The 26,589-nt window shown below is 35.1% G+C and overlaps 1 protein-coding gene across 6 annotated transcripts in view; it reads right to left on the bottom strand.

Annotated features, from left to right (window-relative positions):
* SWT1 (SWT1, RNA endoribonuclease homolog) overlaps positions 1-26,589 on the bottom strand; it is a 136,535-nt gene that overhangs the window by 50,176 nt on the left and 59,770 nt on the right. For 3 of the 6 annotated variants that reach the window (XM_027868561.1, XM_027868560.1, XM_027868562.1), the window contains exons 15-16: positions 22,791-22,999; positions 12,771-12,902 (exon numbers count right to left, since the gene is read on the bottom strand). In XM_027868561.1, coding sequence (XP_027724362.1) covers positions 12,771-12,902; positions 22,791-22,999 — 341 coding nt within the window. Of the gene's footprint in view, positions 1-794; positions 871-2,208; positions 2,258-12,770; positions 12,903-21,270; positions 21,445-22,790; positions 23,000-26,589 lie in introns of those variants that run through there. The other 3 variants (XM_027868565.1, XM_027868564.1, XR_003569647.1) reach the window with 3 other exon arrangements.

Below are 26,589 nucleotides of genomic sequence, written 5' to 3'. Positions count from 1 at the left end.
CTGTCTCAAGACTCTTCATTCTAATCTACCTTCCACATCTGTGTCCCTGTCTCATGACTCTTCATTCTAATCTACCTTCCACATAGCTGCAAAAAGACTCTCCAAAAGCACAGGTGTGACCACATCACTCCACTGTTCAATCACTTCCAGTGGCTTCTTACTGCCTCTCAAAATATAAAGACCTTTGTTTGGCTTTTAAGGCCCTTTACAACCTAGGCCCAACATATCTTTCCAACCTTGTGACATGCATTTCTTCCTATACACTATGGTCAAGTCAAACTAGCGTATTTATTGTTTCTTACACATAACACACTATTTCCCATACACTATCCCCATATCTAACTGCATTCACTCCTCAACTCCACCTCTTAGATACCCTAGAATCTTAAAATCAGGATTCAGAAGAAACACTGCCTTTTATGTGAAGTCTTTTGCTAATTTCTTCAGAGGCTAGTATCTTCCCCACATAATTACCTTGTATCTATTTCCAAAGACAGTGAAAAAGCAGCACTATTACTGCTAAGTCACTGTCAGTAATCTTTTAAAGACTGTGGGAAATGTTAAAATGGACAAAATTTAGAAAGATGGTGCAGTGTTAGGCCTTAGAGGCCAAACACTCCAATAAAGCTCTTAACAGGAACAAGGAACAATTACAAGGAAAACCAGGACTTCCTGTGCCAAGATGGCAGAATGAGGAAAGAACCCTCTGAAACCTTCCCAAATTCCCCTCCAAACAACTAAAAACCACCTCAGAATTGATCTGAGAGCAGGGAAGCAGCTTACCAGCCAAGCAGGAAAGGTCTGTCTCACTGGGGTAGGAAGGGAGTAAGGTCCAAGAGCAGTAGCAACAGCCAGCTTCACAGCAGGGGCCTGTAACAAAGCCCCAATGGCAATCAAGCCCTGCCCTCCTACAAGCCAGCAGCCCCATAGGCAAGTGAGCAATCTGTACAGCTCAGCAAGGCTTCTCCCCTTGGACTTCACCTCTAACACAACCTACCAGTCAGGCCTTGACCCCACTGCTGACCAATAGTAAAGCCTTGCCCCAGGGCTGGCCAACAGCAAAATCCCACCCCTGGAGCCTACAGCTGAGAGGCCCTATTTCCATAGCAACCCAGCAGCAGGGTCCCACACCCCAGGGCAGATCAGCAGCTAAACCCCACACCCAGAGAACACCAACAGGGAGGCCCCCCCCCTCCTAGTACAAGCCAGAATGGAAGCCTATCCTCCACAGAAAGCAAGCAGCTAAGCTTTGAAGTCTAAAGCATTAAGACCCAGACCACAAAAAGCTTCAGACAGTGCAGGACCAGAGCCCAACTCTCACATAAAAACAAGAAGTCACAAAAAAAGGCAGAAAAAACAAGCAAAAACAAAAAAAAGAGCCTGAGTATAGAAAGTTACTATGGTGATAGGGTGGATCAAGGTAAAAATTTAGAAGAGGACAATAGTGTCAAAATGGTTACATATGTGGAAAATCTCATTTGGTCTCAGGCCCAAAAAGAATCCCTGGAAGAGCTTTAAAAAAGATTTTAAAAAGCAAATTAGAGAAACAGAAGAAAAATGAGGAAAAGAAAGAGAGTAATGCAAGAGAATCATGAAACTTAAAGAGTCAATAGCATGAAAAAAGATATACAAAAAACTACTGAGGAAAATAACTCCCTAAAAAATAAAAGTGACCAAATAGAAGAAGTTCAAAAGCACAATGAAGAAAATAATTCCTTAAAAATTAGAATTGAATGATTGGAAACTAATGACTCTATAAGACACCAAGATACAATAAAACAAAATTTAAAAAGTAGAAAAAAATAGAAGAAAATGTGAAATTTCTCAGGAAAAACAACTTACCAAGAAGATAGATCCAGGAAAACTATACCCAAATGGCTATAAAATTGTGCAGACCCTTTGATCCAGCAATAAGACTACTAGGTCTCTATCCCAAACAGATCATAGAAAAGGGGAAAAAGACCCATATGTACAAAAATATTTATAGCAGCTCTTTTTGTGGTGGCAAAGAATTAGAAATTGAGGGGATGCCCATCAATTGGAGAATGGCTGAACAAGTTATGGTATATGAAGGGAATGGAATACTACGATTCTATAAGAAATGAGGAACAGGTAGATTTCAGAAAAATCTGGAAAAACTTACACAAAATGATACTGAGTGAAGTGAGCAGAACCAGGAGAACACTGTACACAGTAACAGCAACACTGTGAGAGGATCAACTTTGTTAGACGTGGCTCTTCTCAGCAATACAATGATCTAAAACAATTCCAAAAAACTCATGATGGAAAATGATATCCACATCCAGAGAAAGAGCTATGCAGTATGAATGCAGATTGAAGCATTCTGTTTTCTCTTTTTTTGTTTTGTTTTGTTTTCTTTCTTGTGGTTTTCCCCTTTTGTTCTGATTCATCTTTCACAACATGACTAATGTGGAAATAAAAAAAAAGAAAAAGAAAAAGAAAATAGATCCAGGAAAGATAATACATAGGAATTATTGGACTATCTGAAAGCCAAGGAAAAAAAAAAAAGCCTGGACAACATCTTTCAAGATACTATCAAAGAAAACTGCCCTTATACATCAGAACCAGAGGACAAAATAGAAATTCAAAGAATCCAGAGATCACTGCCTGAACAAGATTCCAAAATGAAAACTCCCAGGAACATCATAGCCAAATTCCAGAGCTCAAAGATCAAGGAGAAAATACTGCAAATAGTCAAAAAGAAACAATTCAAATATCATGGAGCTACAGGCAGAATTACACAGGATTTGATGGCTTCCATATTAAAGAAATGGAAGGCTTGGAATACAATACACTGGAAGGCAAAGAAGTTAGGATTACAACCAACAATCACCTTCACAGCAAAACTTAATATAATCTTTCAGGGGAAAAAATAGACATTTAACAAAATAAAGGACTTTGAAGCATTTCTAATTAAAAGACCAGAGCTAAATAAAAAATTTGACCTCCAAATACAGGACTCAAGGGAAACATAAAAAAGAAACAAGAAAGAGAAAACATAAGAAATTCAATAAGGTTAAACTGTTTATATTTCTATATGGCAAGATAAGCAAAAAATAGCATGGAAAGAAATACACAGTTATCATAACTATAAATGTGAATGTGAACTCACCCATAAAATGGAAATGGATAGCAGAATGGATTAAAAAACAGAATCCTATAATACGTAGTTTACAAGAGACATATTTGAAGCAGAGATACACACAGGGTAAAGCAGAATCTATTATGCTTCAGCTGAAGCAAAAAAAGCAGGGATAGCAATCATGATCTCAGACAGAGCAAAAGTAAAAATAGATCTAATTAAAAGAAATAAAGAAGGAAATTATATCTTGCTGAAAGGTACCACAGACAATGAAGTTATATCAATACTAATCATATATGCACCAAATAGTATGGCATCTAAATTTTTGAAGAAGTTGAATGAGTTATAGGAGGAAATCGATAATAAAACTACACTAGTGGAGGACCTCAACTTCCCCCTCTCAGAACTAGATAAATAAAAATAAACAAGAAAGAAACTAAGGAGCTGAATAAAATTCTTGAAAAGTTAGATATGATAGATCTCTGGAGAAAACTGAATGGGAATAGAAAGGAACATACTTTCTCCTCAATAGTATATGACACCTAGACAAAAACTGATCATGTATTAGGACATAATAATCTCACAACCAGATGCAGAAAAACTAAATGCATCCTTTTCAGATAATAATGCAATAAAAATTATATTCAATAATGGACAATGGAAAGAGAGATAAAAAATTAATTGGAAATTAAATAATCTAATCCTAAAAAATAAGTGGGTCAAAGAACAAACCACAGAAACAACTGATAATTCCATTAAAGGAAATGACAACAATGAGACAACATATCAAAAATTATGGTATGCAACTAAAGCAGTACTTAGGGAAAAAATTATATCTGTAATTAATTACATCAATAAAATAGAGAAAAAGCAGATCAATGAATTGGGCACACCACTAAAAAAAAAAAAAAGAAAAGAAAATAACAAATTAAAAATCTCCAATTAAACACCAAATTGGAAATTCTGAAAACCAAAAGGGAGGCTAATAAAATTAAAAATAAGAAAAAATTGAACCAATAAATAAAACTAGAAACTGGTTTTGTGGGGGAAATAAAATAAAATAAATAAACCATTGGTTAATTTTATTTTAAAAAAAGAAAGAAGAAAAACAAATTACTAGTATCAAAAATGAAAGGGGTGTCACAACCAATGAAGAGAAAATTAAGACAATTGTTAGGAACTTTTTTGCCCAATTATTGCCAATAAATTTGACAATGTAAATGAAATCAATGAATATCTACAAAAGTATAAATTACCTAGATTAACAGAGGAAGTAAAATACTTAAATGACCTCATTTTAGAAAAAGAAATTGAACAAGCAATGAATGAACTTCCTAAGAAAAAATCCCCAGGGCCAGATGGATTCACAAGCAAATTCTACCAAGTATTTAAAGAACAATTAATACCAATACTATATAAAACATTTGTGAAAATAGGGAAAGAAGGAGTCCTATCAAATTCCTTTTACTACACAAATATGGTACTGATACCCAAGTCAGATCTAAACAACTGGAAAAATATTAATTCCTCATAAGTAGGTCAAGTCAACATAATAAAAATGACAAATGCACCTAAATTAATCTATTTATTCAGTGCCATACCAATCAAAACATCAAAAAATTATTTTATAGAACTAGAAAAATAATAACAAAATTCATCTGGAAGAACAAAAGCTCAAGGATATCCAGGGAATCAATGAAAAACAATACAAAAGGAGGTGGTCTAGCCCCACCAGATCTCAAATGGTATTATGAAGCAGTACTTATCTAAACAAATCTGGTACTAAGAAATACAGTGGTAAATCAGCGAAGCAGATAGGGCACAAATCATGTTATAGTAAATGACCATTATAATCTAGTATATAACAAACCCAAAGACCCCAGCTGCTGGGATAAGAACTCACTATTTGACAAAAACTGCTGGGAAAACTGGAAAATACTATGGCAGAAACTAGGTATAGACCAACATCTCACTCTACATACCAAGATAAGGTCAAAATGGGTACATAATTTACACATAAAAAAGTGCTATCATAATCAAATTAAGAGAGCACGGAATAGTTTATCTGTCAGATTTATGGATAAAAGAAGAATTTAGGACTAAAGAAGATGGAGTATTACAAAATATAAAATAGATAATTTTGTTATATAAAATTAAAAAGCTTCTGCACAAACAAAACCAATGCAGCCAAAATTACAAGGAAAGCTGAAAACTGGGGGAAAAAATTTGCAACAAGTATCTCTGACAAAGGCCTCATTTCTCAAATATACAGAGAACTGAGTCAAATTTATAAAAATAAAAGTCATTCCCCAACTGATAAATGGTCAAAGGATATTAACAGGCAGTTTTGAGACAAAGAAATCAAAGCTATCTATAGTCATACGAAAAAAATCCTCTAAATCATTACTGATCAGAGAGATGCAAATTAAAACAACTTTGAGGTACCACCTTACACCTATAAGATTGGCTAAAATGACAGAAAAAGAAAATACCAAATGTTGGAGGGGATGTGTGAAAATTGATACACTAAAGTATTGCTGGTGGAGTTGTGAACTGATCCAGCCATTCCAGAGAGCAATCTGGAACTATGCCCAAAGAGCGATAAAACCTATGTATATATCCTTTGACCCAGGAATACCACTACTAGATCTATACTCCAAAGAGATTTAAAAAAAAAAAAAGGAAAAGGAAAAGGACCTATATGTACAAAAATATTTATAGCAGTGATTTTTGCATTGACAAAGAATTGGAAAATGAGGGGATGTCCATCAATTGGAGAATGGCTAAACAAGCTATAGTACATGATTCTAATAGAATACTACTGTGCTATAAGAAACGACAAGCAGGATGCTTTTAGAAAAACCTGGAAAGACTTACATGAACTGATGCAAAGTGCAGTGAGCAGAAACAGAAGAACAACATACACAGGAACAGCAATATTGTACAATGATCAACTGTAAATGACCTAGCTCTTCTCTGCAATACAATGATCCAAGACAGTTGCAAAGGACTTATAATGAAAAAATGAAAAATGCTATCTACCTCCAGAGAAAGAATCGATGGAGTCTGAATGCAGATCAAAGGATACTCTTTTTTTTACTTTTTTTTCTTTATTTTTTGTTTGGCCTATATTTTCTTTCACAATATGACTAATGTGGAAATGTTTTACGTGATGGCACATGTATAACCTATACCAAATTATCTGCCTTCTCAATGAGGATGAAGGAAAGGAAAGGATGAAGAGAATTTGGAACTCAAAATATTAAAAAATAATGTAAAAAACTGTTTTTACATGTAATTGAAAAAAAAAGAAGTTATTGAAAAAGATATAAAACGCAATAATAAAGAAAATCACCTCTAGGAAGAAAAGAAGGGCAAAGAAGATTAGTACACACACACACACACACACACACACACACACACACAGAGAGCTTGATGTAGAACTACATTAAACTGAACAGGGTACTACATGGGGAGAAGATAATTAAAGAAGGAGTGCAGGACAGGTAAAGGAGTATTCGTAAGTAAAAAACAAAACAAAAAAAAAAACAACCCAGCATCAGAGGCTGGGGTATAAGGGAGAATTAAAAGAAAAAAAGAAGTTAAAAACCTATGACGAGGGCCAGGCAATAGAAAGAGGTGCATGAGAGCAAAAGTGAACACTTCAATTATCGATCACTAGTATTAAGCAAACCCATTTTCTTGAAATACCTTTTCTTCTAAGTAATGTGAACTGCAAAAAGAGGAAAAAATACAAGAGAAATAAAGCATTTATGGGGGATATACTCCGTGTGAGTAAGTGTGCTAAACCCTGGGGATACCAAAATAAACAAAGAAAACATTTCCTTTTCTCAAGATGCTTCAACTGACAAAGACAGCTAGAATGTGGGGGTAAGGGAGGTTACTGGGGAAGAGCAAAAGCTGTTGGAAAGGAGATAGACTAATCGAGAGAATGAACAGTAAAATGGAGTGAACATGGCATGAATAACTCATTAAGTGGTGGTTTGGGGGTCCAAAGGACAGAATGGAGGGAATTACACAATTAACAATCATAATCTTGAATATAAATGGAATGATCTCTCCCATAAAGTGGAAGAAGACAACAGAAAGAAAAAGCAAAATCCAACAATGTTACTTATAAGAAATACATCTGAAATATAAGATTTACACAGAATTAAAACAAGAGATTAAAGCAAAATTAATTATGCTTCAGATAAACTAAAAAAAAAAAACCCAGAGTGAAACAATCATGATTTCAGACAAAAATAAAAATAGAAATAAGAGATATGGGGAAATTGAAATTGCTTAAAGATATTTTATCTAACAAATAAATTTCAAAGTTTAATATATGTAAACATAAATACACACACACACACACACACACACACACGAACCAAATAACACAGCAGATAAATATCTAAGGAAAATATTAAAAAATACTGAAGGAAAAGTCAATTAAATTGCAGGCAGAAAAAGCAAAACTGGATTAGTGAGGGACCTCAATGGACCCTCTTTCACCACTACACAAATCTAACAAAAAAAATGGGCAAAGAAAATAAACTGGCAGTTTTCAAAGGAAGAAATTCAAGCTATCAGCAACCATAAGGGTAATGATAAAAGGGAGATTAAGGGAGGAAGTAATTAGAAGCAAAACAGACTTTTAAGGAGGGCCAAGATAAAAAGACAGAGAAGGATAAACAGAAGAAAATAGGACAGAGGGAAATACATAGTCAATAATCATAACTGTGAATGTGAATAGGATGAGCTCACCCATAAAATGGAAGTAGATAGCAGAATGGATTAGAAGCCAGAATCCAACAGTATATTGTTTATAACACACACACTTGAAAGAGAAAGTCACACGTGGAGAATTAAAATAAGGGAATGGAGCAGAATATATTACATTTCAGCTGAAGTAATAAAAGGCAGGGGTAGCAATCATGATCTCAGACAAAGCAAAAGTAAAAAGAGATATAATTAAAAGAGATAATCAAGGAAACAACATTTTAATAAAAGGTACCATAGATAATGATGTAATACCAAAAAATTTTACAACCAGCTTCTCTGTTGAAGGCCTCTTCTCACACATACAGGGAGCTGAGCCAAATTTATAAAAATAAGAACCATTCCCCAATCAATAAACTGTCAAGGAATATGAAGAGGCAGCTTTCAGAAGAAGAAATGAAAGGCAGTAATTAGTAATAAAAAAAAAATCCCTTCCATCACTACTGATTGGTGAAATGCAAATTAAAACAACTCTGAGATAGCACCTCAAACCTATCAGAAAAGACAAATTCTATAAGTGATAAGGAAAATAGGTACATGAATGAATTGTTGATGAAACTGTGAACTAGTCCAACCATTCTGGAGAATAATTTGGAACTATAGCCAAAGGGTGATAAAACTGTGCACATCCTTTGACCCACCAATACCACTACTAGGTCTATACCCCAAAGAGATCAAAGGAAAAGGAAAAGGACCTACACAAATACAAAAATATTTATAGCAATTCTTTTTGGATGGCAAAAAATTGGAAATTGAAAGGATGTCCATTAATTGGGGAATAGCTAACCAAGTTGTGGTATATAATTGTGATGGAGTACTAATTCTCCTGTGCTGCTTGTACACTATCTTCTGATCACCTAAAATAAGCATTCAAAGTTCTGTCCTTATTCGTATTTAGCATATTCTAACTTGTAGCTATATTAGATTTTTTATACATGACTTATTTTCCTCTCTCTACCCTCAACAATTAAATCACATTCCTGATGGCAGAATCTATGTCTTATTTATCAGCAGCTAATGAACATTATCAATGGCTAATGGAAGCAGATATTCCAGACATCTTAAATTCAACATGTCCAAAAATGAACTCATTAACTTTCCCCCCCAATCCTTCTCTCTTCCTAACTTTCCTATTATTTTCAAGGACACTACAATGATCCCAGTCACACAGGCTCCCAACCTCAGCGGCATCCTTGACTTCTCACTCTCTTTCTTTCTCCATATCCAATCTGTTGCCAAGGCCTATAGATTTTACCTTCACAACATCTCTCATATAGTCTCCCTTCTCTCCTTTGACACTGCCACCCTCCTGATACAGGCCATTATCACATCACCCCTTGATTATTGTAATAGCCTGCTGGTGGGTCTGCCTGCCTCATATCTCTCCACCTAGTCTATCCTAAAATTCAGCTGCCAAAGTAATATTCCTCAAGTGCAAGTCCGACCATATAATTCCTCTATGCAATAAACTCCAATGCCAGTCTGATGGACATGAAATGTTACCTCAAAGTTGCTTTAATTTGCAAATCTCTATTAGAGATTTAGGGAATTTTTTCATCATTGTTGGTTATGTAGATTTCTTTATTTGAAAACTGCTTGTCCATATTCTTTTACTATTTACCTACTGCAGAATGGCTCTCTTATAAATTTGAATCAGTTCCTTATATATGTTTAATATAAGACCTGTATTAGAAAAACTTGCTGCAAAGAAAAGATTTTTCTCGCTAACTGGTTTCCTTTTTAACTGAGTGTGCAAAAACTTTTTATTTTTGTATAATCAAGATTGTCCATTTTATATGATCCTCTCCATCTCTTTTTATGAACTCTTCCCCTAACCATAGATCTGAAAGGTAACTTTTTCCTTTCTCTTTTAATTTATTTATGATGCGATCTTTTATACTCAAAGCATGTATCCATTTGGAGCAGCTAGGTGGTACAGTGGGCAGAGTCCCAGGCCTAGATTAAGGGTCTTCCTTAATTCAAACTTCTAAGTTCAAATTTGGCTTCAGATACTACTAGCTGTAAGACCCATAGCAACCTCTGTCTGTCTCAGTTTCTTCAACTATAAAATGCAGATAATAATAATACCTACTTCCCAGGGTTTTTGTGAGGACTAAATAAGATATTGCTAAAGTGCTTAGAATAGCACTTGGCACATAATAAGCACTATACAAACATTATTGCTAGCAGCAGCAGCATCTTGGTATGTGGTATGAAGTAAGGGTCTAAGCCTAATTTCTACGAGACTTGCTATCAGCAGTTATTAAATAGTGTGTTCTTCCCCGAGTAATGAAGGTATTTAGGTTTATTTAGTGGAGGTACTAACAAGTATGGTTCCTAAATAAGTAAAACTTTCTAGATCTAACTAAAAGCCGATTCCTACTTTTAGGATACATTATTGCAAAATTGTAAAGACTCTATTTTTTTCTGGAGTTCATACTGGAAACCTGATCATTACTGCTGGATTCATGATGATCTATGCATTATATAAGGTTCTGACAATTTTTCACTCAAGAAAGTCACGTTGTCAGTTATTTTCTAAAAGAATGGGAGAAGTAAATAATTACTCCAAACAGATAATTTTGGAAAACAATTAGTTATGAATTTCATACAAGCTATCCGTGTGATAAAAAGAAAAAAAAGAATGCTGACTGGGTTAGAAAATCACATTTCAGAAACAGATGTGAGGTCCTAAACTCAATGTTTCCTATCTTTTAAAGAATGAGGGAAAATGATTCTTTTCAGGTAGCAACTAGAACATAAGATTTCAGTTCAGAGAATGGTTACGTATTATGAAAAAATATGAATATGGGCTCCCCTTATAGCCACAGAAGAAATACACATACTATTAAGCTACAAAGATAATACCAGACTACATTTTCTATTCTTTTAACATAATATTTAAATAGTGGGGCCCACATTACAAGGACTATAATAGTGCTTGCAAAACTTTGTTATTATGTGGGACTCTTGTAAATTTCTAAATCAGTCAAATCACATGAAGGAGAATCACATACCCAACAAGGAAAACTGGTTAAGTGTTGTGAGTGTTACTAAAAAAAGTTAATTTAGGGGCAGCTACATGGCGCAGTGGATAGAGCACCAGCCCTGGATTCAGGAGGACCTGAGCTCAAATCTGGCCTCAGACACATAACATTTACCAGTTGTGTTACCCTGGGCAAGTCACTTAACCCCACTGCCTAACTAACAAATAAATGAATGAATGAATGAATGAATGAATGAATGAATGAATGAATGAATGAATAAAAAATTAAAAAATAAATAAAAAAGTTAATTTAATAAATTCCTATTTATGCCATAAACAGAGTATGAGATAACAAGCAAAGGTCAATGTTTTGGGGGTATTTCTCCTATGGTTTTAGGGCAAGCAGAATAGAGCCATGGAACATAAATAAATGATTATCTAGAGTGGAGGCAACAATTCCAGGAGGTTTGAGGAAATCTGGGAAAACTGATAATACTAAAAGGTAAATTCTTAGAGAATAAATTAAACTATGACAAGTTAGTTCTAGGTTAACTAAGAACATCAAAATCAAATGAGATAAGATTTAGAGCTAGAAAGAACCCTACTAATGAAACTCATTTTTTCATTTCATTTATAAGATCTAGGCATCTTTAAAAGATCTGTAAAAAAGACTGTAAAAGATCCATTCAAAAATGCTTTGGGGATTTTTTTTTTTCTGTGAGTTAGCCTAGAAGTCTTGTTTGTATTGAGGGAATAAGGAACTCTGATAAATATATTGATATGCTAAGAAAGGGAATTGTTTTGGAATTACAGAAATTCCAAAATTTCTGGAGACAGAATACTGCAACTTGGCCTTGTATTATGTCACATGTCACAAAAGGTTAAGAAATACATACAAGAAACAGTGATAAATATGCTTCAAAGGCCTAGGAACTAACCTGATTTAAGGGACAATGAGGATGAGTAGGAGGAACTAGACTTGTTAGTTCATTAACATAGGGAATTCCTGGATGAGGAAATACCCTCTACCAATGCAGGCTGGAACCTTCCCTACAACTTTTAGTCTTAGTGAGTTTCCTTGGGACACTGAGACGTTAAATAATTTGCACAGGGTCATACAGACCAATACATGTCAGAAGCAAGACTTGAACCTACGGCTTCCTGGCTCAGAAGCTAACTATTAATTAAATGTTGCTTTGGCCTTATTAAATCTCATTGTAGCCTATAGGTTTTCAAAGGTGCTGGATTTAAATCCCCTTGAAAACCTGTGGGTTATAATTAGTCTGAGATTTGAAAAAACAGAATATCTGTCAAAGATATACAATATCCAATGTGATAAAAATGTAATTTCAAGATGAAGAATTAAGGAATAAATGTCAAAATCTTGTGCACCTACGCCAAATTGCGTAAAATGAGTGACTGCAGCAAAAAGACACTGCATATTAAAATTTTTTTTAAAGATATAAAAAGCTGTAAGGTAAATTAATAAGTCAATACATTTGATTACTTCACTTTGTCCTATTTAATTTGAATACCACTAGAGCATTATGTCCACATCTATCTTTTGCACCTACCTCATTCTACCTTGTGTAATAGTTATTTTGTACATAACTCTACCACACCCCACTTCCCCCACCACAAATTTCTTGAGGGCAGGACAGTGTTTTATTTTATATTTGTATATCCTAGCCAGTTCATAGATGTTAAATATGTCACACACAAAATGAGTCTCCACCAGTTCAATCAGAGGATATACCATTACTTTTCAATTAGTTATTCTACATTAATTATACATCTCAAAATTTAAAAAAAAATTTACACAAATAACAATTTCAAAATGTGGCAATCACTGTACAGATGACAGCTCAAAGTTAAAATGAACTTAGCATTAATTACCTCTGAATTCCAGCAAGAACACCTTTGACAGCTGCCATCAATTTCTGAAGATACACAAAGGCCTCTTCAAATGATGCAATCTTTGGAGTGCTCAATGTATTGCTAGAATCCAAACTTTGGAAAACATCCGTGCTAATGATAAGAAACAAAAGGAAAGATTCATGTTACACATGTATTTACATTTATTACATTTTCATGTATTATATTTTTGCTGTATATATTAAAAAAACTTACTAAGGTTTATTCTTCTATCTCACACAGTACTACCTATACTGGAAATGAAGGATAGTATAATAAAACTTAGGGCTGATGGGCATGCAGGAGGGGTAGATGAGAAGCCTTGCAAAGCCAAGGCAATACTGTACAAACTCTGCTTAATTTCCACAGAGAATCTAAGGCAGATGGAACAAGAAAGAAGTTGAGAGGTGGAAAGGATCCCAGAGGCCCCATCTAGTCTAACTCATACCCAAAGAGGAATCCCTCCTGCACCACACACAACAGGAGGTCATCCAATCTCTGCCTACTGAAATCTACAAGAGTTCTTAATTTTGTGGTGCCCTAGACCCTTTGGCATTCTGGTAAAGCCTAGGGAACTCTTCTCAGAATAATGATTCTAAAAGCATAAAGTAAAATACTTAGTATTACCAAGGAAATTTACTATATTGAAATACAGTTGTCAAAATATAAAAAAATTTTTACAACTTCATGAAGCCAAGGTTCTAGACATGCCTGCAATAAAAGGAACCCACCACTTCACCAGGAAGTCCATTCCACTTTTGCACAGTTCTAATTGTTATCAAGTTCTTCCTAATATAAAGCCTAAATTTGCCTCTTTGCAACTTCCAAGTCTTTACTGCAAATTCTGCCCCTGGGGCAAAAAGGAGAAATCTAACTCTACTTCCACATGATAGCCTTTTAGATACTGGAATGTATCATGGACTCCTTCTGTCTTCTTTTCTCCAGGATAAACATCACAAATTTCTTCAATCAATCTTTATATGACATGGACTCAAGGTTCCCTCACATCCTGGTTGCCCTTTTCTGAAGTCTGCAGTTTGTTAACATCCTTAAACTGTGGTGCCCAGAACCAAACCCAACACTACAGATGAAATCTGACATCAAAAACATGTAGAAGGACTATCACCTTTACTTGCCCAGACTGAATGCCCGAGACTGGCAGCCACATCACATATCTGAAGCATGCTAAATTTGTAGTTCAATAAAATCCCCAGATCTTTTTCATGAAGATTGCTGTCTACCCATTCCTTCTCCCAACCCCAATCCTATACTTGCAAACCTGCTTTAAAAGGGAGAATTCACATCTACTTTTACTGAACTTTATCTTATTAGATTCAGCCTGACACTCTGGTCTATCAAGATCTTTCTGGGTCTCAACTCTGTCATCTACTACATTAGCTATCCTTTCCCTAGTTTTGTATCATCTGTAAATTTAAAGAGCATGCCTTTATGTAAGTCATTAATAAGAAATAAAAGAGGGCCAAATATATATCCCTGGGACAAATAAAGTAATCGTAGTAGGAGATGACATTAATATAGCCCTTCAAGGTTCACAAAGAGCTTTCTTTACATATATTATCTCATATGAGTAAGTTATCTGATAAGTCTGGTGCCAATTAGGATATTACAATAGGCCAGAAAAAAGAAGTTGCAGAAGCATAACTGACAAGACTTGGCAATTGACTGAATGTGGGAGGGGAAAAGAGGGAATATAGAATAACTCCAAAGTTATTAACTTTGGATAACTGGACGGATGACAGTGCCCTAGACAGAAATAAAATAGTTCACAGAAAAGTAGATTTAGAGTGAAAAAGGATGAGATCCATTTTGGAAATGTTGAGTTCAAGATGCCAATGGCACACACAGAAAAATATGTCCAAAAGGCATTTCTTGATGGAGGAGTGAGCTCAAAAGAAGGAGTGGGTTTGAGAGTCATTTATATAAAAATGGGAATTGAACCTATAGAAGCTGAAGAGATCCACTAAGAGTAAAATGAGAATAGGCCCCAGAGCCAGACCAGAAACTTAAGGAAAGACACCTAAAGGAAACAGGAGACAATGGGCTAACAAAAACAAAAACAAAACAAAGCCCCCCCCCAAAAAAAAACTGAAAAGGACTGACCAAAAAGATAGAAGAACCAAGAGAGAAAAGTATCAGAAGCAAAAAAAAAAATTATTTAGGAGGAGATACTGATCAAGAGCAAGGTTAAGGGGAACAAGAACTAAGAAAAATTGGATTCAGCAGCTAAGAGATTACTGGTAAGCATGATTTCATTAGAATGATAAGGTTTGAAGCCAGATTACAAGAGACTGAGAAATGGATAGGTGGGGAGGAAATAGAGACAAACTGCTAATAAACTGCTGGCATATCTTTATTATAATTTTGGTCTTCAAAAGGTACAAGAACAGTAAAGTGACCACCCCATTCAGAGTTTGTAAAAGACAAGGAAATACCTTAGACTTTGGGAGAGCAGATTTCAAATATTTCAAGGAAGAGGTAGGCAGGATCCCATTGCCTAAAATTCTATAGCAAAAGTTGGCTCAAGATGAAAAGGATGGTTTCAAGAATAAAATTACTACACAACAAATTCTCTGATGAGAAAGAAAAGAAAATGGTGACTATGGATACTCAGAGGACTCAATTATTTAACTTGTAGTGACATGTAGAAAATGTGAAAGTGATAGCAGGTAACAGAGAGAATACAGAATACAGAATCCAATAAGAATGTAAATAATAATATGAACTGAACTTTGAAATGGGTGCTAAGGACTTAGCACCCATTATTGTTGTGAATCAAGAGTTTTGAAAACTTTTAATAGCTACAGGAAATGGAGCGTGTTTATCTAGATATACCCAGGAACTGTATGAATCCAACTATAAAAAACTCTTTGTAAAAATAAAGATAGACCTAAATAATTGGAAGATCATTAATTGTTAATGAGCCATTATAATGAAAATGAAAATATCTAAATATACTTATCCAGTACTATAAAAATCATACTTCCAAGAGAATAGTTTATAAAGCTAAAAAAAAAATAACAAAATTCATGTGGAAGAACAAAAGGTCAAGAATCTCAATGGTAATTAAGAAGAAAAAAAATCCAATAAGGAAGGAAGATTATCAGTATTAGATCTCAGACTATACTACAAAGCAGTAATCATTAAAACAATTTGGTGCTGGTTAAAAACCACTCAGGTAGATCAGTGGAAAAGGTTAGATATACAACATACAAAAGCAAATAAGCCAGTATCATAGTGTTTGATGAATTCAAAAGCTTCAGTTACCAAGGAAAAGGACTCATTATTTAACAAAAATTGTTAGGAAAACTAGACAGTATTCTGGCTTAAATTAAGCTTTCACCAGCAGCTCATACCACATTGTAAGTAAGATAAGCTCCAAATCAATACATGCCCCAGATGTAAGAGGTCACACCAAAAACAAATTAGAAGAGGAAGAAATTATCTTTCAGATCTATGGACAGGGAGTTCATAGAGAACCATACAAGATAAAAAGGACAATGTTGATTATATAAAATTTTAGAAGTTTAGGCAAGAACAAATCTGATGTGGTTAAAATCAAAAGGGAAACAAAAATGGGAAAAAAATCTTTTCTCGGCAGCAAGTTTCTATGATAAAGGTCTCATATTTAAGATACGTAAGGAACTGGTTCAAATTTATAAAAGAGCCATTCTCTAGTAAAGAAATGGTCAAAGGATATGAATAAGTAGTTTTCAAATAAAGAAATCTAAGTTACTGACAAACATGAAAACATTCTCTCAATCTCTAGCAGCCAGAGAAATGCAAATTAAAGCAACTTTGAGATTACACCTCAAACACATCACACTGGCAAAAATGACAGAAGAAAATGACAACTGCTGGAGAGGTTATGGGTAAACAGGTACGTCAGTGCACTATTCGTGGAGCTTTGAACTGATCCAGTCAATTCTGGAAAATAGTTTGGAACTATGCTCAGTAAGTTAACAAACTGTGCAGATACAAACCCTTTGACCCAGCTATACTATTAGGTTTACATTCCCAAAGAAATCAAAAAAAAGAAGAAAAAATATACAAAAATATTTAGAGCAGCTTTTTTAATAGTAGCCCAAAATTGGAAACTAAAGGTGTGTCCTCCAATTGAGGAATGGCTAAATAAATTATGGCATACAAATGTAATGAAACATTACCGTGCCATAAGAAATGATGAAATGGACAGTTTCAGAGGAATCAGGGAAGACGTATATGAACTGACATAGAAAGAAGTGAGCACAACTAGAAAAATAATTTATACAATAACAACATTATAGAGAAAAATAACTTTGAAAGACTTCAGAACTTTGATCAGTGCAGTGATAAACTATGAGCCCAAAAGACTAAAGATGAAACAAGACACTTGCCTCCTGCCTGAAAAGTGATGAATTTAAAATGCAGGAATTGGTATACATTTTCTGGCATGACCAAAGTGGGGATTTGTGTTGCTGAACAATGTACATTTATTATGAAGTCTTTTTTTCTCTCTGTATCCTTTTTTTTCTTTTCTTTTTTCCTTCCCTCTTTTCTTTCTTTTTCTTTCTCTTTTAGTTCAGTCAGGGGTAGGGGCAGTTGGAGAGGCAGATTAAAAATAAAAATAAATGATATTCAGACTTGGGAAGGGCAGAGCAAAAATAACACAGAATTAAAAGCCAACACAAAGAAATAGCAATATTATCTACATGCCCCTCAAAGAGTTTAAAACACCGAACACACATAAGCTACGTACCAGGATACTACAGAATATTTGAGTAACTACTGTGATCTTTGAAAACTCTTAGAGCACAGGAGAGGTGCCCAGGCCTGTGGATATTCAAATATCCCAATTTTCAAATCAGGATAGCAGGCAGATTCTCAGTCTAAACACCAGTCAACTTGAAACAGATTCTTGACAACATTCTACAAACTATTACAAAAGGGCTACTTTAGAATCATGGATTTTTGAGTTTCTAGAAGGAACCTAAGATCTCATCCAGTCTAATCCCTACATTTTATATATTAGCAAATTAAGGCCAACAGAGATTATAAATCCAAGGAAACAGTTATTAGTAAGAACAAGATTGGTTTCATCAAAAATGGGTCACATCTGACAAATCTTATTTCAATTTTCTTAAGGATACTAAGATGGATCTCCAGCAAAGTCAAAGTCTTACTCGGATACCTCATCATAGCACACTGAAGAACCTGAGTTCTCCGCAAAGTTCACGCTCTGGGAAAGATAACACATACAAAAATAAGTATACATAGAAAAAATTAAAATTCTACAAGGTAACTGGGGGAGAGAGAGCACTAGTAGTTGGGAAGATCAGGTAAGGTGCAGAAAGTGTTGCTTACCCTAGACATAAACAGAAATATCACAAGTAAACTGGAGGAGCATGGAACATATTATCTATCAGATTTATGAATAAGAGAAAAATTTATAAATAAATAAGAGACAAGAGAGCTTTGTGGGATAAAATGGATACTTTTGATTATATTAAATTATAAAGGTTCTGTACAAACAAAACCTATGTAGCCAAGATTAGAAGGAAAGCAGAAAATTAAGGAAAAAATTGTATAGCCAATTTCTCAGATAAGCACCTCATATCTCAAATAGAGAACTGAGTCAAATGTATAAGAATATGAGCCATTCTCCAACTGATAAATGGTCAAAGGATATGAACAGGCAATTTTTAGAAGAAATCAAATTTATATAATTATATAAAAAAGTGCTCTAAATCATTATTGATCAGAAAAATGCAAATTAAAACAACTCTTGAGGTATTACCTCACACTTATCAGACTGGCTAATAGGATAGAAAAGGAAAATAATAAATGTTGGAAGGGATGTGGGAAAATCAGGATACTAGTACACTGCTGGTGGAACTGTGAACTGATCCAGTCATTCTGGAGAACAATTTGGAATAATGCCGAAAGAGTTATAAAACTGCATAAACCCTTTGACATAGCAATAACACTATTGGGTCTCTTTCCCAAGGTGATCAAGAAAGGAAAAGAACTTTTACATTTTAAAATATTTACAGCAGCTCACTTTGTGGTGGCAAAGAATTGGAAATTAAGGAGATGTCCATCAATTGGGGAATGGATGATTAAGTTGTGGTATATGGTTATGATGGAATACTACTACGCTATAAGAAATGATGAGCTGGTTGATTTTAGGAAAGCATAGAAAGACTTGAATAAAATAACACAGAGTTAAACAAGCAGAACCAAGAGAACACTGTATACAATAAAGTGATCAAAGAGTAATTGTGAATGACTAAGCTAGTAATATGATTATTCATATCAACTACAAAGGACTTATAAAGGAAAATGCTATCCACCTCCAAAGAAAGAACTGATGTACAGAGCATGTATTATATGGTTCCATATACGTATCCATATCAAATGTAGGCCTGCTTTAATGTAGGGTTGAGAAGGAGGAAGATGTTGGAACTCAAAATGTAACAAACAAATAAATAGTGGTGTTTGAGTTCTATCTTGAATAAAGTGAGTCTCTGAAGTGGAGGTGAGGACGGAGTGCATTCTGGTGATTTACAAGTGAGTGCAAAAGCATGAAGATGGGAGACAGAATGCTAAGAGTGATGAACCAAGAGTAGGCCAGTACGGCTGGACTGCAGAGTTTGAGAGGTATAGTAACATTCAGCAAGACTGTGAAAGTAAGCTGGGGCCAACCCGTGATGGGTTTTAAAGGCCAAATAGAGGAATTTATGTTTTATGCTAGAGGCAATGAAGCTACTGGAGGTTATTTAGTAGGGAAATGACATAATCATATCTGTGTTTTAGGAAAGCCACTTTGGCAGCTGAGTGGAAGAGAGAGAGACTGGAGGCTGAGAGATCAATAAGAAGGCCACTGCAATGGTCAGGGAAAGAGGTGATGACGGCCACTTCTAGACACCATATTGGCAAGTTGTAGGGACATCCAGAGAGGAGCAACTAAAATGGGAATAAGAGAGGAAACAATCATGTCATACAAAAAGTAGTTAAGAATGGGAGCATATTTGGCCTGGAAAAAGTACCCAGGAAGCAGGAAAGAGACATGAGAGCTATTTTCAACTACTTAAAAAGCTATCCTGTGGAAGAGAGATTATACCTATTCCCTTTGGTATATGAGACACTAAAACTAGGAGCAATGGTTTCAGGTACAAAGAGGCAAATTTAGGCTTCATGTAAGAAAACTTTTCTTAATAATTAAAGTAGGGGGGCAGCTAGGTGGCGCAGTGGATAGAGCTCCAGCCTTGGAGTTGGGAGGACCTGAGCTCAAATCTGGCCTCAGACACTTGACACTTCCTAGCTGTGTGACCCTGGACAAGTCACTTAACCCTGACTGCCTCACCAAAAAGCAAAACAAATAATTAAAGTAGGATGAGACAGGCCTAAAAGACATTGACTTTCTACTAACCACAAGTCTTCAAACAAAGATTCTTTGACCAGTAATTATGTATGTTGTAGAGAAGATTTTTGTTCCAGAATAGGTTAAACTACATAACCAAGCTGAGTTACAACTCTTAGATTCTGTGAGTATTATTTTAAGTAACTTGGAACAATGGATAGAAGTTGGAGAGGCAGATATCTGCCTCTTAAAGTGGTCCAGAAGTATAAAGGAAACTAATTACTTCTTGAGGCAATCCAAACATTGGAGGTCTTCAAATGGAAATAAGATGAATACTTTTAGGGGATAATTTAAAGGATATTCCTATATAAGTGAAGACTGGACTATATCCTCTCTTCCAAATGCAAGAGTCTGGGAAATTTTATTTTAATTGCATATAAAAGAAAATAGTAACCTGATGGGTAAAATAATATATTTTACCTCAAGGTGGAAAAAAGAAAGATGAGAAAACTACCTTTATCACAATTTAACTACACCAAATAGTTATATTTTTAATAGGTCAATGGCAAGCAGGGCAAGAGAAAAACTAATGTATGTGCTTATCCTGAAACAACAGGTACCTAACTAGCATAACATACTCTGTGCCAAGACTTAAAATATCTTGCTAAGAATATAAACATCTTCTTTGCTAAGGTTAAAATACCAAATTACCACCTGGTACATATTATGCAGGACTGAGCTAAAAGTTCCTCAGAATAGAAAGATACAACACAAAACAATAGTGCTAGATAGAAAAAAAAAAAGACTGCTTCAATATTTATTATTGAAAACTAAACAAAAAAAGTTTAAAAGGTTAAGCTCTATTAAAAAACAACATCCAAGAAAAACACAAAAATTGATCAAATGGTTTTTTTAAAATTGAGCTTGGCCCCACCTACTGCCTGATGGGCATCTCCAGCCAAGGATGGCAAATAAGCTTATCTCAAACTTGACACACTGAAAACTGAATAAATCATCTTCCTCACTAAATCTGTCCTCCTTCATTTTCTGTCAATGGTACCATGATCCTCCCAAATTTAAAACTTCAGAATTACCTTTGACTCTTCCCTCTCCCTCACTCACCATCAGTTTCCAAGTAATGTGGATTCCACCTCACAATATCACTTGCATCTTTCCAGTCTCACATCCACCACCCTACCAGAGGACTCCTCACCTCTTGCTTGGTCTATCACAATAGTTTTCTAATTGGGCTTCCTGCCCCTAGTAGCTCCAATTTCCAAAGCACCTTTCACACACCTGCCAAAAGAAACATTCCATGAATGCTCCAGATTGGAAAGGATTCCTTCCTCCTCTGATTTCAGAGCACTTGATATAGCCCTTATTAACTTATTCTACTTTGAATTATATTTATCTATGTGTGTATATATTACATATTACATTGTGGGGGGGGAGAATTATTCATGAGATTCAGTCACTCAGGATTTATTAAGGCTAAACTCTGGAGATACAAAGAAAGGCAAAAGACAGTTCCTCCTCTCAGGGAGCTCAAAGTCTAATGGGAAAGACAACTTGCAAACAACTATGTATAAACAAGACAGAAGAGAAATTGGAGATAATCAACAGAAGGCAGGCACTAGAATTAAAGGGGAATAGGAATGTTTTCTTGCATAAAGTAGGAATTGATCTGAGACTTGAAAGAAGTCAGGAAAGCTAGGTGGTAGAGATGAGGAGGAAGAGTGTTCAAGTCTTGGGAGACACACAGTGAAAGTGTCCAAAGCAGCACAGAGGCCAACGTTACTAGGACTTGGAGTATGTGTCAGGGTGTAAAGTATAAGGCTGGAAAGGTAGAACAATGAAGATAATAAAAGGGTTGAAAAGCAAATTTTAAAGCATTTTATATCTGACTCAGAGAACCAATGGAATTAACTTGAAAAGGGGGGTGATATAATCAGATTAGCACTTCAGATAATCAATTTGACAGCTGACACAATTTGAGAGTGGAAGATGGACTGGAGTGGAGAGAGACTTGGGACAGGGTACCAACCACCATGCTACTGCAGTAGTCTAGACATGAGATTACGAGGGCCTGCACCAGGATGGTGGCAGTGTCATAAAAAAGAGAGCATATGAAATGATATTACAAAGATAGAAACAAGAGGACTTGGCAACTAACTGAACATGGGGCATAAGAGAGAAGAGCTGATAACTGCACCTAGGTTGTGAACTGGAGTCACTGGGAAGATGATGGAGAAGTCAGGAAAGGGGAAGGATTTGAGGGGGAAAAATAATGAATTTAGTTTTAGACAGGTTGAGCTTAAGATGGTCGAGGAGACACGAAGTTCAAGATGTCTAACAGGTAGTTGGAGATGTGAAACTGAAGGTCAGGACAGAAGTTAGGGATGGACAAATGAAATCTGAGAATCATCTACATAAAAAACGTAAGCTCTTTGAGAAGAATAGCCAGACTTGAAAAAAAAAATTTTGGTTTGCTCTCAATATCTAACATCATACATGGTAGGAATTTAATGTCTGATGAGAAAAGAGAGAAAGCCAGAGAAAGAGACTGAGACAGAGAGAAAGAAAAGCGCTATAAAAACAACTACCGATGCTAGAGCTCAAATTATCTTTGCTAATTTTGGTACCTGTTCAGATATATCGTGGTCCAAACATTCTCTAGGACAGACCAGATTTCTTGATGTCTGTTGGGCTGGGGAAGCTGAGTGCCCAACACTGCTGGATTCTCCTGATTACTGGGCTGGAGCAGTGCATTGTCCTCCTGGTTTTTACATGCTGTATTCTTTGAAAAAGACTCAACTGATTCTGTAGAATTTGGCTTATGTTTAGAATTGACCTGGGGAAACAAGAATTGCATAAGATGCAGCTAGTTTTGACACTAGCAAGTGTCCAAAATGGAACGCCAACTACTTGTGCCTATTCAGGTTACAGTTTTCTGTAAAATGCTATGTACTTTATTGTACACAGAATATTCACAGGCAAGTGCCAACATTAGAATGAATACTGCCCTTTTCCAACTATTTTCTATTTAATCACATAGGATTACTGATTTGTCTAATGAAGTAACAAGAAAGACAAGCAATTTTTAAAGTTAATATATTGATTTCACTATTAACCTGGAAAAAAAGACATGGGCTTTTCCTTTTCTTCCAGATTATAAACTTATATAAAACCATAAAATAGCAAAGGTTGGTAATTATACTTCTCATATCCTCAGGACAGAAACTAAATCCAAGAGTATAAACTGGCAGGTTAAGTCTTGTGACTGAAAAAAAATTTTTAATGTTGTCAGGTATAAACAAAAAAAAATTGACACTGCACAGTCTTGTAAAGCTAGGTGAACAAAGAATAAGGAAATAATAGAAAAAAACATAGAGGAAGAAAAGAAAATAACATTCAGATTATATGTACTAGGAAAATTGTGTTCTCTTTTTACTTCCACATATCACTCTTAGACCTATTTCTCCCTAAAAAAGTAAGTCCTCCATTTTTGTACATTTTTAAAGTAAATAATGAATCAGAAACTCAAACTACTATTTATAGAACTGTTATCTTCAGAGAATATATCTATCATTTGAGGGGTATCATTTCCCATTTATAAATAGGAACAGTGAAGCAATGAAAGGTTAAATCTTATCTCAACAATGATTTCATTTTCTTATCTTGATATTACGCTTCTAACTTTCTGCCAGAAGTGGTAGTACATGCCGGTAATCCCTGCTACTGGAGGATGATACGGCTGTTGGATCTCTTGAACTCATGAGTTCTAAGCTGCAGCGGTCTTAGTGCTTGCACTAAGTTTAGCATCAATAGGGTAAGCCCTGAACAGCCAACAAGCTGCCTAAAGAGGGAAAACCCTCTCCTCTGATCTGCCCTGGTCAGAAATGGAGCAGGTCAAAGCTCTCTAGCCCATGTGACCAGCGGGGTGTGGGGGGGGGGGGGGTTTGGGGAGTAGGGGAGGGGAGGCCTACCTGCCTCTCCAGCCTACAGCAATATAGGAAGACCTAATCTTTAACAAAAAAAAACAAAAAACAAAAAACAGCCAAACGGCTGATAGGGTATAATTCTATATTTTATCTGCCTCTTTTCTAGCCCTACTCCTAAACTAAAAACTTGGATTAAATGATACCAGTTATTTTTTGACTTTTTTCCTTCAGAAATAATGAATGAACGAAAAAAACACTTGTTAAGTGCTTATTACATACAAAGCACTGTGCTAAGAGCTGAGGATACAATAGCATCAAGGAAAGAAAAACTTACAGCCACAGAGTTAACCAATGGCAGAACCATAAAAGTCACTGGGTCTTCTACGGATAAAATGCATGCTTCCACTCATTCACCCAGGCTGTACTTAGATGGCTCTATGATCTCATTGGCAAAGAAACTCTTCCTTCAGCTGTTACAGATCACAACCTCTCCATGCTATTTCATCTGGTAATGCTATCTTGTCCACGTCTTTCAATAAATCTTTTACCCAACTCACTAGAACACTTCCTCTGGTTCTTTCAGTATCTCAAAGTTACAATTACAGCACATGCAGAATGTCCATTTTTTGTCTATGTGACTGACTTTTTCAGTAATACAAGTCCTTGATAACATCTTTTATGCTATCTTTCACGGGTAAATCGACACTGTCAATATGCTACAATCTACACACACTTATGTTTTTCCAGTATCTTTAAATTACATATAATTTTGATTCTTTCAAGATTATGATGTTACATGATTTCTAATCACATAGCACCATGTAGAAAATAGTAGTGTTAAAGTAGCTTTCAGGAAGAAGTTTGAGATTACTGAAAGCATTGTATAATTTCCCAAATTCCACTCAGTTTAATATTCTACTACAATTCAATTTTGAGAGCTACCTATTTAATTACACCTTCAGTGTCGTGTGTGTATGTGTGTATATACATAAAAAGGAAGAATTCAATGATTATGTATATGCATGTATAGATCCACATATATCTATACATACAGATGTATATTATAAACATATTACATGTATTTCTATAAACCTACATATATACATAAATACATATACATAAATCTATATAAATACATACATTTGTATATATATATAAATATGTGTACATATTTTATTTTATACACGCACACTAAAATAAAATCACTGAATTTTTCCATTATTCATTCTCTCTTTTCTTGCATACATATAAAGATCATTCTTAAAGATTTCATAGAGATAAGAATGTCAATATATGAGTTAGTGACTGTTTTCTAAGTCACTTTTGTTCTAGTAAAATAAATATCAGTTTTTCCCTGGAGGGTGGGGAAAAGGGAATCCTTCCTTGTCAAGAAATTTTGAAAATATTTCTGTGACTTTAAAACTGTAATATCTCCTGTACTGTAGTACTTTAGTACCACTGATTTTTTCTGCATACATTTGGTCAGGTCCAGTTTCTCTTCCTGACTTCCTTTCAATATGTAACACTGCCACTTCCTGTGAGAGTTCAAATATGGCTGATATCTGATGAGAATAGATTGTTATTAAAAACCTGCATTATGTGTTTTCCTTCTGATTTTACGTACAAGTGATCTTGAGATCACATGGTTCTACTGGATCCATGGCCAAGCTGTCTGCAGGCTTTTCACAGTTTTGTGCACAACAAAACAGTTTAAAGTCTCTCAGATTCAGTGTTACTTTCTTTGTTTTTTCAGTTGTTTTAACTAAACTTCACAAATATCTATCTCTCTTGATTTTTATATTAGATGAACTGCTTATCTGTCTGAATAGATTTAAATAGATAGTACTGCCATATCATTTCATCTCTGATTTGCTTTCAATTGAAGCGAGTCTATACTATTGGGTAGTAAGAGACTGAACCTTTGTCCTATGTTTTTGAAGATGGATGTCAGTCAAATCTAACATCATTCCAACAAAACCATTTATACTAGTAGAGTATTAAAAGTACCAGAGCAAAAAACAGTGTTGGACAGCATACAGATGCCAAACTGTTTCTAAAAATGAAAATAAGGTGTCAATAATCTAGTTCCAATTCACAGAAGCATAAGCTATTTCAGTCAATCAGATCAATACCAAGTAATGAGAAAAACACTGGCAACAGTATCTAGCAACTGTTCATTTTTTTTTTTTTGCCATTCATCTTTATAAGCCTCTCAGCCACATCTAAGAATAAATGCCTAAATGGCAGCTAATTAAGTATTTTAGCAGTACCAGATCTTTTTTTTTGGAGGGGTGGGGGCCGCTAGCAATGGGGTTAAGTGACTTACCCAGGGTCACATAGCTAGTAAGTGTTATATATCTAAGGCTGGATTTGAACTTAGGTCCTCCTGACTCCAGGGCCAGTGCTCTATCCACTGTGCCACCTAGCTGCCCCCTAATTAAGTATTTTAAAATAGTTATCTGATGAGGTTTGTTAAGCAACACACATACCCTTTTCCATT

This window comes from Vombatus ursinus, unplaced genomic scaffold, assembly GCF_900497805.2.
Source record: "Vombatus ursinus unplaced genomic scaffold, bare-nosed wombat genome assembly UNPS02014789.1, whole genome shotgun sequence".
Lineage (NCBI taxonomy): Eukaryota > Metazoa > Chordata > Mammalia > Diprotodontia > Vombatidae > Vombatus > Vombatus ursinus.
Note: the sequence above shows the minus strand (reverse complement) of the source record. Positions and strands in the feature narration are given on the sequence as shown.